This window comes from Schistocerca cancellata, chromosome 5, assembly GCF_023864275.1.
Source record: "Schistocerca cancellata isolate TAMUIC-IGC-003103 chromosome 5, iqSchCanc2.1, whole genome shotgun sequence".
Taxonomy (NCBI): Eukaryota; Metazoa; Arthropoda; class Insecta; order Orthoptera; family Acrididae; genus Schistocerca; species Schistocerca cancellata.
This window is the reverse complement of record NC_064630.1, coordinates 580,225,360-580,242,279: the sequence shown is the minus strand read 5'-3', so window position 1 is coordinate 580,242,279 and position 16,920 is coordinate 580,225,360. Positions and strand designations below refer to the sequence as shown.

Below are 16,920 nucleotides of genomic sequence, written 5' to 3'. Positions count from 1 at the left end.
TGTGTGTGTGTGTGTATACTCCTCACTAGCTGTTGTAAATAATCTACAGTTTTTCCTTTACTGTTAATCAGCTTTTTCTCTTTAAGAACACTGTCACTCACAATTATGGAAAAGAGTCATCAAATTAATTGAAATGAATGCTGAGACAAGTACTGAAAACCAAGATCTCTTTGCTGATCCCATGATCCGTCAACTCAGGTTCTTGTGTGGTATATAAAGCTACAGGTTAAAAGGATTTTGTAGAAGCAGTTAACAAGTTGAGTGTATGCACCAATGTACTTCTGCTGTATGCAAAGGGGGTTATTTGACGCTCAATACTTTTGGAAATGTATTCACAGTTAGAAATCTTTCTGACATTAGCTGCATTACGTATGAAGATATTATCTGTTGATGACAAATGAAAATTTGTGCTGGACCATGACTTGAACCCAGATTTCCCACTTGTCGTGAGTGGTCGCCTTAACCACTTTGACTATGTAAGCTCACTTCGCGGGCTGGCCCAAACATTCATGTGTTGTACTGTCTACTACCCCGTAGCTCGCAATGTTACTTAGATTCCCACCATTAGGTTTGAAGGAGACAAACAAATTTGACATTGGTATTATGATCATCATTTTGCCCATGAAATCTTGTAATATTTATTTTTAACAATGGCTCAGGAAACAGTCATTAATGACGACCCTCGAGCATATTTTCAGTTGAAATCCCATCCTTGCATACACCAGTTCTAGTCTTCATTCTCTGCCATCCCCTTCGGACTCTGTTTGACCCTCACTACTAACCTGTCTCATTTTTCCATTTCTTGCCATTTTCGATCTCAAAAATGAATTTCCATCCCCCCTTAAATTTTACAATTGTTGACATTATTGTAATTCACAAGTGAACCTGACACTGCTGTTGAGAGCCATCTGACTCTCCCTTTCTCTCCCCTTATCCCTCCTTCCCATCATTTCTGCGCACCCTCTTCGATCCAAACATCTCCACTCACCCTTTCCCTGCTTCTATAATCATCAACCTCCTCCTCCTCCTCCTCCTCCTCTTGTTCGTAGAGTTACTTAAACATAACAGTGCCATCCTAGCCTATTTGATACATTATTTGTCACTTGTTCATCCAGCAAATTCGTATTACTTCCATCACCTTAGAATGTGCTAGTTTCATTTGACCTGACAACAAAATTATAAATCCTTAGAGCACAACAGACAATCGAATGTGCTACTTTAATGTCTTCGATATGAGACAGTAAAAGTTCACTTTACTTAAGTAATAGACCCTCCATTATCTGCTGTTTGAGACTTTCCATTGAAACCATTTTCAACCACTGGCATTGACTGTGCTGAAGTGTTATACATCAGACTTGTGAGGTGGCAGAGTAGTTAGAAACTGGACTCACATTTGGAGAATGGCAACCCTGCTACTTTCCGTACCACACACAAATCAGTAGGATTTCTGGCAGACACTCAAAGCAGGCAAGGCAAAATAGTATCTCACTAAACAAGATATCACATGGAAATTCATTGCTTCCGTTTTGGCTTGGTGGGAATATGATGGCAGTGAATGATATTCACTGCCAAACACTGTTCACGGAAAGTTTTAGGATCTCATAGCTTGATGAAGTAGTTCTCAGCATGGCATTGTCACTAAAATCCAATTCAGTTGTACAGAGGAAGAATAGACTAAACCATTTGATGACTTCATGTTACTGCATTAAGTGATCTACTTACAACATTGCCAAAGGCCTGAGCTATCATTTAGGAAGGACTTGCCCAAGGAGTTCTGACCAAAGACTTTGAGTTGTTGGCCTAATTTTGCTCAAAGATTTGCTTGAAGTCCACTGAGTATGGAGGCATTCTCAGATACTTGGGACTGGATGACTGCATCCTGCTACAGGAAGATATTTTCCCATGCCAAATATGGAGTAAATGATGGTAGAAGACAGGAGGGAGAGTGATACAAACTGTAATTCTACAAAACTCAGAGGAAGCCATAATTTTATTTGTAGTACAACATGCCGTCCCTCTAACCAGGGTGGGGAAAATCTTGCATGTTCGTAGTATTGCTTCAAGAATCTTTTATGATAGAGATGCTTTATGCAATTGAGTCTGTGTTTATATGTGCCCTCTGATGAATGAGGGTTGTTCAGTAAGTAATGCCCCACATTTTTTTGAAAGCCATTAATATACGTAGACAAACATCCTTGTTCGCGCTTCACATTTGATGTTTGTTCTGTGCGCTGGTGAACTTTTGTAACGTTCTGGCAGATGGCAGAGCTGTAGTACAGCATCAAAATAGCTTCTACATACGACTCGTGTTACAAGCAGTGTGCTCTTATTGAAGTCTTGTCTGCAGAAAAAGAAACTGTGGTGAACATCCATAAATGTTTGTGTGCAGTGTATGGCGATGCTGCAGTTGATAGGAGTACAGTTGGGCGATGGGTAAAGAAATTTACAGCCTCAGGAAATGCACAAACAGAGCTCCATGATCAGCCATGCTCAGGACGTCCTGTCACAGCCACCACTGTAGACATGCTGAATCGTGCAGATGCCATTATTTGCACTGACCAGCGCATCACAACTGTTGGCTCTACAGTTGTCGGTCAGCATTGGAAGTGTGTCTGCAAGATTGAGACTCGGATATTCAAAGAGGTTCTCACAATGGGCTCCACAAATGCTCACAGCAGACCACAAGATTAAAAGAAAGGCCATTTCATCTGAATTGTTGGAGCATTTTGAGACCGATGGAGAGGCCTTTCTGTCACAAATCATTACAGGGGGGTGAAAGCTGGGTGCACCACTTCACACTGGAAGTTAAAAAGACAGTGGAGTGGCATCATCCTCGTTCACCACAAAAGAAGAAATTTAAGGCAACCCCCTTTGCCTCTACAGGGAACACACTTTGAAGATGATGGAAGTGTCAGTCATGGAGTGAAAACATGGCTACGCCTAAAGGACAAGAGCTTTTACAAACAGGGAATACATGGTTTTCCACAATGTTGGCATAAGGCTATAGAACATCATGGAAACTACATAGAAAATAGGACATGGACAAGACATGTTGATGTATATTGTCACCAAATTCGGACTCTTAACAATAAATATATTCAGAGAGAGAGAGAAAAAAAAAAAAGACCCTCATACAGTTTCTGGTGCAAGTAATGTAAGTGATGTAGTGGAACCACAGTAATTTGTGTCTACAGGGTGTTTCAGAAGTGATGGTCAATATTCAGGGATATGACAGTAATGACCATTCGAAATAAAAAAGTCAAGTAAACATTGGTTCTAAAATGCGTACCTTAAGAGCTATGAGTAATTCTTGATCTTCAATACTGTGAAACAAATCTCTTTTGATGCAAGCTCTTTGCTTTCCATATTTTGCCTCTTTGCTTTCCATATTTTGCGAAGTAGTAGTATGGACCAAAACATGAAAAAAAGTTCAGTAAATATATACTCTAAAATGGATATCTTAAAAGTTATGAACACTTATTCATTAGAAGAGTTGTGTTTCAAAGTAGCGAAGATGAACAAGTGCACATGTATTTATTGCATAGATGTTGAACCATCAGTGGTATATAAAATAATTGCTTTTTTTTGTATAAGAAACAAATCAGTTTTTATTTTATCAAAATTTCAGAAACAAAGCAGAAGTAGCAATGACCAATAAGAAATTTCCTTCCTTCAATAATGCAGATCATTTACATTGTTGGAAATTTGATTAAACTATCTTTCCACACACACATTGACTAATAAACTATAAGCTCACAATGGCTTTTTAGCAATTTTAGATTTCTGCAAGAGTATTTGTAGACTTAGACGGTATGACAACAGCTTCAATACTTTCTTCACCTTCATGATCCTTTGAGGTTTTGTACAAAAACTAGCTGTAGACACACAAAAAACCCATAAAGATTAATATACTATTCCAGCAAATGCCATTGTTGGTAACAGAACATTTTTATTTCATCTGTATGTGTATCTGATGAGTAAATGGATGTATATTTTTGGATTAGCATGGGTAGCTGAGTGAAGGATGAGAATGGGTAGTTGATATAGTTGCAACTGAGTTCAAAAGAACTGCTGAACGTCCAGTCAACTAACAGTTATTCGTGAGATTTATTGACTATTTGCCTAATTAATTTGTTATTTATAAGGATCTTCTTGCATGTGTTATGTAACTTGACACATCTATATTAAAGTTCCTCTGCAGTTACAAACATGGCATATATTTAAGTGTTGCTTATGTGTCTGCTATAGGATAGAACAAGTGACAACAAAAGTAGGTAATGATCAGGTGCTGGTTAATGGAACAGGAAGTAATGATGTAGAGTCAAATACGGGTCCAGCAGCTACAGAGACAGGAGCTGCAGGTGAAACGAGACAGTCAACTGATGTCGCATCTGCTCTTGCAAGCAGTGCTAGCAGCTCCAGCAGCAGTAGCAGCAGGTGGGCAGTGAGCTTGGAATAACAAATGGCACAGCATGTTGTAGTTAATCAGCATCCTGCAGTACACTCTCTTCACTTTTCATCAGTAGTTGAGATTTGGTATAGATTGCATTTTATTCCACACAGAAAATGCCTTTATCAGTTTGTAAAAAACGGTACTAACATAGTTTTCTTTCAGTTTCTTGTTTGGGTGTCTGCATTTTAAATAGGGGTTTGATGACAGAATACTGAAAGCTACATATATAATATCCTATTGCAAAGTGTGTTGTAATTAACATTTGATTATAATTAGCAGACAGTTTATCTTTGCTTTAGTATGTAAAATGTCCATTTAGTAAGGTTTTCTGTTTTTCTTCGTGCTGTTCAAGTGACCTGCTGTTGCATTCTACTCCTAGAGAAACTAACACTGATTATTTATCATATTTGAAAGACACATTCTCACTGGTCATGCTCTTCTGTGCTCTATTTTTCTTCACAGTTCAGCAGGAAGGAAACTGTAGTTCCGTATCATGTAATGTCACTGTTTTTCACAGACAATGATGGTTTTTTCCCCCTTGCATGAGCAAATGAAGTTTTTTTATGTTAAGTTTTTCATTATTGTTGTAGCTGCTGTACTTTTTATGCTTGATTTTAAGTAGCACGCTTCTCTCATAATTATACCATATAATGAAAATTTGGTAACATGCCCGGGTAGTTGACCATTCTTCAAAGCAACCACTTCTGGGACTTAAGGAGGTGCACCAGCTCCAGATCGAATCTGCCTCACAAATTAGGATAGGCCTGGTGTGCCAGGCAGCCTGGGTGTATGTTTCAGGTGGTTTTACATGTCCTTCTAGGTAAATACTAGGTTGGTTCCCACATCCCATCTCAGTTACACAATGCACAAACACTTTGAAAAACTTGGTTACATTTGGCCCTGTGGAGTACACAACATGCATACAGAATGGGTTCACAGATTCCTCATCATGGGAAGGGGGGGAGTGCCTTTTGGAATGGTGACTCCATCATAATAGGTAACATAGGTAACAATAGACATGTCGTAGAGATTACTTGGGTGTTCTGCTACACCACCATGACGGGCAGTTCAAAGATGATGGCACGTCATTCAAAGCTCTCCCAGAGGGATTAATGAGAGAAAAATTGTCTTGTGCTTCACCAAATTCTTTTATTTTTGGAATGATAATGAGCTGGTATCGAAAAATTCCAGAAATTTGGATTTTAAGTGCAAATCATTAAGAGTACACTGAAATACCACTATGTGTCTCCCCATGACTTCCTTCTTGAATCAGTGTGGCAATTGCCTGTGAACTGAGTGGTTTGGTTAGTTGTTGGTGAGCATATTTCCATTGGCATTTTTCTTTGAATTTGCTTTTCTGCAATGACTGACCTGGAAGAATAGATTTAGTGTTCAAAATTTTGTTTTGAACTTTGCAAAACTGCTGAAGAAATGCAATATATGTCAAAGGAAGTTTTTAGAGGCATCAAAAGCTTTCCAACATTATGGGGATAGGTTATGATACACGTGAAACTTCATGGCGGATTAAAACTGTGTGCTGGACCGGGACTCGAACCTTGTCTTCTGCATGCAAGTGCTCTATCGAGTGAGCTATTCTAACATGACTCACAACTGTCCCTCACAGCTTTCGTTCCACCAGTACCTCATCTCCCCTCTTCCTTATGCATGATACCTATGAATGTATTCTGTCAAAATTACTGAACATGAAATAAAATTGTTGCTAAGTTTATGCCACGATAGCTCCATCAGGATTAGAGGAAACATCGCACCAATGTTTTCACAGAACTTAAACTGCTGCTTCAAGGCAATTCAAACTTTCTTTCAGAGTTTGTTACTGGTCTCCAAAGTCGGTTTATGACTATGACAATGAAATTAAGGTACAGACGTCACAATGGAAGGCTCCTTTTCATCTTGGCCACAAAAAACTCAGAGTTCATCCTTCCTTGTCAGACAGTCAATAGAGAGTCATGTCATGAAGTTTGAAGGCGTTTGAGAAAGCGAAAATTTCCACAGAAGTGGCATTTGAATGACTGTGTAGAGTGTTTTTTAATGGCTGATGACTGCTGTATTTAGTTTGTGCGGTGATGTGACTGCTTGGGCAACATTTGTTCTAGACCTATTACTCCATACAGCTACACCTAACACTGCCGCCATAACACACTCGTATTACATTGGTGTAGAGATTTCACTCATCAAATCTATGTACACACTCTATTCCTGATTGTCAGTCATTCCTGAAACTACTGGGTTAGTAAACTTGATACCTGTTTCTTTGTCTTTTTCATCAGCAAGTAACTTATTTCACAGTGGTCTTACCTCAATAAAGGCAACCAACTTTTTTTCTTATGGGCCCTCATTTAGTTGGACATTCCTGAATCATGATCCCCTTGACCAAGACGTTGATCATTTTCCATTACTATCATTGTGTGGTGTGTCAAAAGATGCTACACTATTCTAGCACCTCCCTTTAGGCCATTAGTTGTAAATGTTTGTGTATCAGTGCTTCGTACTCCACATCTTTGTTGTTTAGATTTACTATTCTAAATTTTATTTACCTGACAATAATAAACCTCTCATTTTTTTCTGATATTTAGAGTTAAACTTACCTTCTTCCTGGCACATGTCCTTATGACTGGGATTATTGTGCTCATTATTAATCATATCTAGACTTTCAACTAATGACAGAAATTGATTCACGGTAGACCAAACTCTGTATAAAATTTCCTTTCTTACATAGTATGGTAAATGCCTTACCAATATCTTTGCTAGATGTACTTTGTGTATAGGGTTATCTAAATACTTATATCTTGTTACATGCCATTCTATATACTTTTTGCCATGAAATGTTAAAATGTTTCACGTCCAATAATTCTAGCATCAGTTTCCCTTGTATAGTTTTAGGCCAATATTTACTCTTGAGTTTCTCCTGAGAATCACAAGGTAAACTCTTCCCCATTCAGCAGCATCCCATAGCAAATAACTCAAAACAAAATCTATCTTTCTAGAGTCTTCCCACTTTTGTGGTAATGACCTGGAAAAATGTTCACAGCAAGTATGTTGGATGTACTTTCCCATCTGGTTTAAACTTTGGAAAATGCTTATAAAAGTTCAGTCTACTTCCCAACTGCAGTTCTGCAGTTCCTCTAACAGTATTGTTGCATTGAAAGATTTACCTTTAACTTGACTTACTGTTAATTACCTTCTAGTTTTTGCCAATTCATCCCATAGTCTTTTAAACTCATTGGTGGTGTTAGTAACTTCCTCCCCAGAAAGCTGCCCATTTCCTAAAGTGTGTAAAAAGTCTCCTGAAATTTCTGATCTAACAATGTTTTTATTTTATCCTCCAAAACTGATTGTATCTTGTGTGGATGTATGGAATCTCTGTCTCGTCGCTTCTTTGTTCTAAAATTTCTTTGTACATCTGACATCTGATCTTTTACCAAGTTTCTTTCTGTTTCTTCAAAGTTACGTAAACTATCTACATCCATACGCAAATATTTAAAATGTTCATGTATCTCCTCCTGAACCACGTCACATTGTTCCAAGACTTTTGTGTGTATTCCTTGTCTTAACACACTGTGTCTTCGATCTAGCTTATGTCCTAAACATGCCTGTAACGCTTCATGAGTGTCTTTAATCTGACTTTCTAATTCTTGTCACAGTCTATCTTCATTTTCCATTTCTTGCTAATGAGTGTCTTTAATCTGATTTTCTACGTCTTAACATAGTTGCACAAAGTAATCATTAATACTGTCTTGAAATTTACCGTGGCTGTACGAATCTCTTTTTGATCTTCGAAAATTTATCATTGGATTGTTTTATTACTTTTGAAAACTTTTCATTTGACTGTCTCTGCATGTCCTCCAGTGCTTGTAGAAACATTTCCATAGTAACTTCTGTCAACATTTTCCTTGTTATCAACAACATAAACAAACTCACAAATATTACCGAATCACTGCGCTACACCCACAAAAACAATTTTGAAGTGAAATACTGACATAGCTCACCATAGTTGCACTGCATGCTGGCGATGGTCTGGTAGTCGACAATAGTGTGATGATGATGCAATGGTTTAGACTGTGTGCTGGCGTCGCATTGGAGTAGACTATGTGCTGGCATCGTGGTGGTGTAGTGTGTGCGCTGGCGATGTATTGAGGGCTGCATGCTGGCCGGATGTTGCTGGTTGTATGCTGGCTCTTGGAGGGTCACATACGGCTGCATGTTTTGTCAGTTTAGATGGATGTGTTTAGCCCTGGCCCATCAACATTGTTGTTTATGATCCTTGGCAACACATCTCTTGCTGATCTATTGCAGAATTTCTTCCTTTCAGTCTGTTTTTTGTCTGCTTATAACCATACCATCCCACATGGAGTGTTTATTAATGGCTGATAACTGCTGTACTTAGCTTGTGTGGCGATGTTTTCACTGCTTGAACAACATCTGTTCTAGACCTATTAATCCATACAGCTACACCTAACACTTTCACCTTAACACACACTTATTAGATTGGTGTAGAGATTCAGCCTTGCAACTCCTGTGATTTAATCCAGAGTCCAGCTATGCTGTGCCCTGTTCTTCCTAGTCATCAAACTTTTTTCTTCCATATAGATTTCTAAAAGTGAAGTGGCTATAAAACAAAACACTGCTATTCTACGTAAATAATGTGTTGTACTTAAATAATGTGTTGAATGGTTCCAATTAACTCTGTATAATGTCAAAAGCTTCCATAAACTGTTACACATTACATGGCAGGATACTGCTCCCAGAACTAACTAATATTACTGTCTCAAAGACTTCTCATTAACATGTCTTTGAACAGTACAAAACAACACTCACTTATATACAGCATATTCGTATTCCTTTGTGCCAGAGGTCTTCCACGGTACCAGAGCTCCTTCGTTCCTCCTTTCTCCATGGAGATTACAAATGCTCCCCGACCATATGTGGCCCAATGTTTGTAAACTAATTGCAGTCACGCACATCTTTACTGTGAGCTCTGTATCTGAAGTGCATGATACATGCCCTTCCACAACTGACATGGATCACTACATTAGGTGGAAAAGTAAATTGTGAGAGACGTGGTTCAATATTGGGTTTGGATCAAGCTTGATTTGTAGAGTTGATAGTGAAAATATTAATCAGTATACATGAACTTAGCACTTTCTATCCTGTTTGTCATTACTTGTCCATTATGCTAATGAATGTGGTGAATTTTTGACTATAGGGATGTATTTTTGAAAGTTTAAAGCTATCCCATTTGTGCACACCTAATTAATAAACTTCACAAAAAAATATCAGATACAGTGTTCTCCAGTGATAGTTCTTTGCTTGGCTTAATTAGAAAACTTGTAAGTTTTTGCAAATAGGATTAATTCTGCCTCTATAATTCAAATACTGAGATGAATATTCATCAGCATATACTAGTAATGGATAGGGGCAGGAAAAAAATGTTTTGCATTATTGCCACATTCAGTGTAATTTTTGTCAAAACCAGTGTTATTTTCTGTGAGATTAATTGATATTTTGCAACTTAATTAATACTTTTACCAAATTCATTATTATTAATTTGCTCTATTTGATGTACTTTTTTGCTAAATTTTGTGTTTTTTGCCACATTTGGTATTACTTTCTGCCAAACTCTGTTACTTATACTAAATTTGGTGACTTTTTTTTGCCAGATTTGGTGTTACCTTTTTGCCAAATCTGATGTTACTTTTTTTGCCAAATTTGATATTGGTTTATTTGCTTAAATTGGCTGTGTTTTGTGAAATGTACTGGTACTTTGTTATCAAATTAAGTGTTATTTTTACCAAATGTGTTGTTTTTGCCACATTTGATATTATTTTCTGCCAATGTTGGTGTTATTTTTTCCCAATGCAGGTACGTTTTTTGCCAAATTTGGTGTTGTATTCATTTTGATGATTTTTTGTTTTTTGTCAAATTGACATTTTTTGACAAATTCCATATTACTTTTGCTAAGTTCTGTGCTATTTTTGTCATCTCATCAAAGTTTGTTGTACAGAAAATGAACTGCCAGTTTAAGATTACACACGAATCTCAGCCTTGAGGCGAGTAGAAGATAAAGTGCAGTTTTAATATTCAATAAGTATCAGTTATAAATATTAGTAAACTGCCATGTTTTGATTTATAAAATTTTTAATTGGCATAATTACAATATCACGTAAAAATTGCCTCTTTCACATTAGTTTGCAAAAATCCAATAATTTTGCATTATTTTTTGCATTATCATTTTCGCAAAATTTCATGCCCCTAGTAGTGGATATTTGATTGACCTCTTGAATGTGCACTGTAATTTCTCTTTCCGGCTGATGTGGTGTATGCTTGTAAATTAGTTAAACAGCCTTCTATAACTTGCTAAATTGTGTTTCTTAAATAACTGCTAAACCAAGTACAAATTGCATGATATACTAAAGAAAGAAGGCAGCTTTTATAGTAATAATTGGCAGTGGAATTCCTTGAAAAATAGCAGTCCGTACTAGAGATAATTTTCTCCTTTAAAAGCTTTGTCATGTGCTTGATGAACATATAAATAGCTGTCTTATTGGAAAGGCCATTTTAAAATCTAGCCTGTTATTGATTAAGTATCACATAACTGCACAGGAAAGTGACAACTCTTGACTGCATTACCTTCTCAAAAATTTGGGGAGAATTGTGTAATTAGAGTAGCTAGTTGTTGTTGACATAAGGAATCACTGTTCCCACAAAAAGACCTAATAATTGCATACTTTAATCTGGCCAGTAATTATGGTCAATTACTGATGATACATGTGCTACTAAGAACATTACACACATATAAGCAAAAACGTGATCACGGTACCCCACAATGTTGGATGCCACCTGGTGGCATTGGGGGCACGTAAAGCCGTAACAAAAGTATGTAATTGTAGCAGACATGGATGAGGGATCACCCTAGCAAAGATATGGGTTGTAAATAGGGAAACCCATTAAGATAAGTGACTTTGACGAAGGGCAGTTTATAATTATGCGGTAAATATTTCGTAAATGGCAAGGCTGGTCGAATATTTATGTACTACTGTTGTGAGCATCTACAGAAAGAGGTTGGAGGACAGTGGAACAGTTGGACATCCACAGCTCTTCACAGAATGTGGGGTTCAGAGGCTTTTCTGCTCTGTAAAGTAGAAAATAGACTGTGATCCGTGGCATCTCTGCAAAAAAAAAAAAAAAAAAAAAAAAAAAATATGCTGGTGGATGTAAAAGTATTTCAGACCACACCTTTCATCATACATTGCTAAACATGGTGCTCCACAGCAGACCACCCATATGAGTTCACATGTTGACCCAATGACATCATTAGTTACGATTGCATAGAGAATGGGACTGTCAGGATTCGTCCATCGATCAGAGGAAATGTGCTGGCCCTTTGGGTGAATCACACTTTTGCTGCACCAGGTCAATGGTTGTCTCCACAAATTCCACCATCGAGGTGAATGGCAGCTCAAAACATGCAGCGTGTCACAAATGGAAAATGGTGGGAGCAGTATTTTGCTATGGGATACACTGTCCTGCTTTGGATGGGACCTGTGATAGTAATCGAGGGCACACTGACAGCTGCAAACCACCTGCATTCCTTCATGCTTGATGACTTCACTGACGGCGATGTCATTTTTCAGCAGTATAAGTGTCAGTGTCTTGGAGTCAGAGCTGTGCTACAGTGGTTTGAGGAGCATTAAAGTGAACTCACATTGATGCCTCAGCAACCACATTCGCCTTATGTAAATCCTACGGAACCCATTTGGTCGCTATTGGACGGCATCATGGCGTACACAAATCAGTGGCCCATCGTTTACACAAATTACATGTCCTGTGTGTAGACATCTAATGCCACATATCTCTACAAACCTACAAACAAGCTATTGAGCAAGTGGTCATAATGTTTTGGCTCATAAGTGTATATTGCAGGGTAATAAATTTTTATTTTACAATTGGAATTATTATCAGCTTTTCCTTTTTTAATTAATTAATTAATTTATTTTTCTTTTTTGAGAATGTGGCATGGAGAATATTACTTTCACTAAATTTTTCTGTGTTGTGTATTCAGCTTACTGCTTTGCTTTCCTTCCTTAACTGTGTGTCTTTACTTTCTCGTCTACTTTTAAAGAGTAATAATTAAAATGGCTGTCACACATCATTTGATTGCTCACTTTCACAAACTCAGTGAAGCATGCATTGTGACCTTCTTAGTTCTCTTGTGCTTCCTTGCTATGTAAGTTATTTATATTTTAGTTTTCACATTGGTAATTCAGTGATACGAGAAGGTAGGATCAAATCACATTTCTTTGTAAACTATATTTTTGTTATATTGGAACATGTAGAAGACTTGAAAATCTTCATTGACTTTTGAGTACAAATCAGAGAGAACAGTGATTCTTTAGAGCATGAGACAAAATTTCAAAATATTTTACTTCATTTACACATTGTTTAGATTACTTTTGCAATTCATTTCATTTGATTTTTTTATGTTCACAGAGCAGAAACATATCCTGTTTCAAATTCATCCAGTGATGCTAATAACTCAAGTCCCACTGAACAAGAAGAGATCAGACGAAGAAGATTACAGAGATTTGCACAAGCAACTGACTGAACTGTATTATATTTTCAAGTGTTATGTCTTGTCTGTTTTGTTTGTTTTCTGTTGTGAGTGATAAAGATCATTGCTTTTGCAGTGGAAGTTGTGTGACAAATCAAGACCCACGTATGCCATTTATTATTTAATAATTCAGTTTACAAAGACCACATGAAATCATGTCAATTAAATGGCACACATTTTGTAAAGGAAATATATATCCAAAATTAAATGCAGGTCATTATTAACTGTACACAGATATGCTTACATTTAAGGAAGTGGATGTCTTTTGAATGTGGGGTAATCTATATATTATTTTATGGACTGTAATGTAATTGCGAAATTATCATTTCTTTATTTGTACAGTGTAAAATTTCTGTTGTGTGTGTGTGTGTGTGTGTGTGTGTGTGTGTGTGTGTGTGTGTGTGTGTGTGTGTGTGACCGAGGGGGGGGGGGGAGGGGGGAGAGAGAGAGAGAGAGAGAGAGAGAGAGTTGAATTTTGTATACAACTGGGTATTCATTCATTCAGTTCCGGGAAATATTAACTTGATCATCCAGTTGTTTCTGTATAAACTGAATGTGGCTGTAGGTATTCTACTGTTTGAAGACATTGTGAGATGCTTTTATGCAAGTTTTGTGTAAAGTATTTGGCTCATTTCAAATAAAGACAATATGTGAGTCCCAGGAAACAATAACAGTTTTAGGTGATTTCTCCAGAACCTGCAGTATTTCATCACCAACCCTACAAACTCCAAGATGTACAGAATTTGATAATTTGTGTTCATTGTTTCCTAGGGAGCAACAGGGCGGAAAGGTATCAAAAACTGGTTTTATTAATTTATTTTTGCTTGATTTTTATTTTCTGAAATATAGTACATCATGGATTTTGGAAATACCTGTCTACTTGCTTTTTTTCTTTTCTTTTTTTAATTGCATTAATATCTTTCTGGAAAGAATATATTTCTACTCAGACATTTCTACACTAAAGTCATAATGACATGAATTTATGGCACAAAATCTCTGTGATATTTCAGAGGAATGTTTTTGCCAAATTATGAGATAAATTGGAGAGCACGTTATTTTGACACTACAAATGAATGCCTACAGATCCTATTACGAGGGTCATTCAGTAATTACAGAGACAAATTGGTCTGGGAAAAAAACTGTTAGTAGGGCAAGTTTGGTACTTTTATGGCTTTAAGTTGGCATCGCTGAGATGATCCCTGGTCAGTTGCTGTATCAACATTGTTTTGTTTATAACCTCAAAAATAGATTTCAAGGTGGCGAGTCTGCTTGCGTCGACATTAGTTGAACAGTGTTCTGCTATTCATTTTTTACTTGCTGAAGGTGAGGAACCAGTGAATATATACTGTAGAATGTCTAAAGTTTATGGTGAACGTTGTATGAATTATGCAAATTTTTACAAGTGCAGTTCAAAAACGGTCGCGACTCAGTGACTGACGAACACCATTCTGAACAACCAGTTGCATTTTCAATTCCCTCACTTGAAAGTAAAATTGGTGACATTATTCGTGCCAGCCGCCGTACAACTGTGGAAGTGACAGTTGATGAGGTTCAAGTTACTACTGGTACAGTTCATAACATTATCTGTAACAAGCTGAAGTACTGCAAAACATGTGCAAGATGGATTCCAAAGGAGTCGACACTGCTACACAAGGAAACAAGAATGAGAGTGTGCACAGAGCTAAAGGAATGTTATGAAAGAGAAAGTTAGCACTTCCTCAACAAAATGTTAACTTGTGATGAAGCTGGGGTTCACTGTTGTGAGCCAGAATCAAAAAGACAAAGCCTAGAATTGAAGCACACCAATTCACCTGTCAAGAAAAAATTCGAAACCCAAGCATCAGCAGGAAAACTCATGGTGACGGTGTTTTGGGATGCTGAAAGTCCAGTTTTTTGTGATTCACTCGAAGAGCATCGTACAATGACCAACCAATACTACTCGGATGTACTTTTAAACAAGGTCAGAAGTTCCATGCGGCTTTTCGCGGATGATGCTGTAGTATACAGAGAAGTTGCAGCATTAGAAAATTGCAGCGAAATGCAGGAAGATCTGCAGCAGATAGGCACTTGGTGCAGGGAGTGGCAACTGACCCTTAACATAGACAAATGTAATGTATTGCGAATACATAGAAAAAAGGATCCTTTACTGTATGATTATATGATAGCAGAACAAACACTGGTAGCAGTTACTTCGGTAAAATATCTGGGAGTATGCGTGCGGAACAATTTGAAGTGGAATGATCATATAAAATTAATTGTTGGTAAGGCGGGTGCCAGGTTGAGATTCATTGGGAGAGTCCTCAGAAAATGTAGTCCATCAACAAAGGAGGTGGCTTCGATTCGAGTGCGCACAGAGGCTTTTTGGCAGTCATTCTTCCCGCGAACCGTACATGACTGGAACAGGAAAGAGAGGTAATGACAGTGGCACGTAAATAGCCCTCCGCCACACACCGTTGGGTGGCTTGCGGAGTATAAATGTAGATGTAGATGTAGGTGAAGCCAGCCATGAGAGAGAGACGTCGTGGATCTCAGAGGAGATGTGTGATTCGCCAGCAAGACAATGCACTTCCTCATATTGCCCAAATAACGTGCGACACCATCGACAAAATGGGCTGGGAAGTTCTGCCTCATCTCCCTTACGGTCCTGATTTAGCACCTAGTGATTTCCATTTGTTTGGTCCACTGAAGGAGGCATTACATGGGAAGAGGTTCCAGGACAACGAGGTCATAAAAATGTTAGAGGGAAATTGGTTCAAACATCAAGATAAAGAGTTCTTTGCAGCTGGAATAAAAAAGCTTGTAGCCTGTTGGAACAAGTGCATAAATGTTCGAGAGGATTGTGTTGAAAAGTAGAAAAAGTATTGTTTTGTAAAAATAAACGCTTTTTTCTCCAGACCAGTTTGTCTCTTTAATTACTGAATGACCCCCCCATACTTCCTAGTAATTTATGTTAGAACATGTATACCTTGACAGCAGAAATAAATCTGGTGGCATTAATTAATAACTGGTAAAGTCAGTGAACACAGACAAAGGTTATGATATTACTGTTTCCATTGTCCTCTAAATTCATCTAGATCATGTATAATAGTGACATACCCCTCAGGGATATCACCTGCAATAGGTGGATTCAGGTCAGTTACCACATACTCGAACAGTCCACAGGTGGACTGTCAGTCTATAGTGTCCAATGGGCACAATATTTCGGCGATCAGATGTGTCACAATCATCAGGTGCGCTGACAAACTGAGCCCCAAGAGCTGGAACACCTCAAAACTGTATTCCGGAAAAACGGGTACTCAGAATGGCACATCAGATGTGCTCTCCGCCCCACCTCTACAGTACAGTGTGTGGAGATGGAAGAAGTCACGGAGAAAGAGAGAGCCACTGCTTATATACCGTATACTGGCGCACTATCAGGGAAAATAGGACGAATATTGAGGAAACACCGAGTAGGAATTGTCTTTTGCCCACCAAATAAAACATGAGCATTATTGGGAAGTGTCAAAGACGATCTCAGTTTGCGGAAGGCCGGCATATACAAGATTACGTGTTAATGTGGGAAGACCTATATTGGACAGACAGTGCACACCATCAAAGATCGTTGCCAAGAACATCAGAGGCACACTCAACTTGGGTACCCCAACAAGTTGGCGGTCGCAGAGGACTGTTTGTCCAAAAATAACTAAATGGACTACCAATATACCAGGGTCTTGGCACAGACATCTAAATACTGGGACAGCGTCATTAGAGAGGCTATTGAAATTCATACCAGGGACGGACTCATCAAACAAGATTGCAGGTGCAACCTCAGCAGGGCATGTGAACCGGCACTGAGTGT

The 16,920-nt window shown here is 38.0% G+C and overlaps 1 protein-coding gene across 2 annotated transcripts in view; it reads left to right on the top strand.

The window, feature by feature from the left end:
* LOC126187881 (E3 ubiquitin-protein ligase synoviolin) overlaps positions 1–13,512 on the top strand; it is a 90,245-nt gene extending 76,733 nt beyond the window's left edge. The window contains exons 12-13 of one of the 2 annotated variants that reach the window (XM_049929217.1): positions 4,249–4,437; positions 12,962–13,512. In XM_049929217.1, coding sequence (XP_049785174.1) covers positions 4,249–4,437; positions 12,962–13,076 — 304 coding nt within the window. In that variant the 3' untranslated portion in view covers positions 13,077–13,512. The remainder of the gene's footprint in view (positions 1–4,248; positions 4,438–12,961) is intronic. The other variant, XM_049929218.1, reaches the window with a different exon arrangement.
* The last annotated feature ends 3,408 nt before the right edge of the window (positions 13,513–16,920 follow it).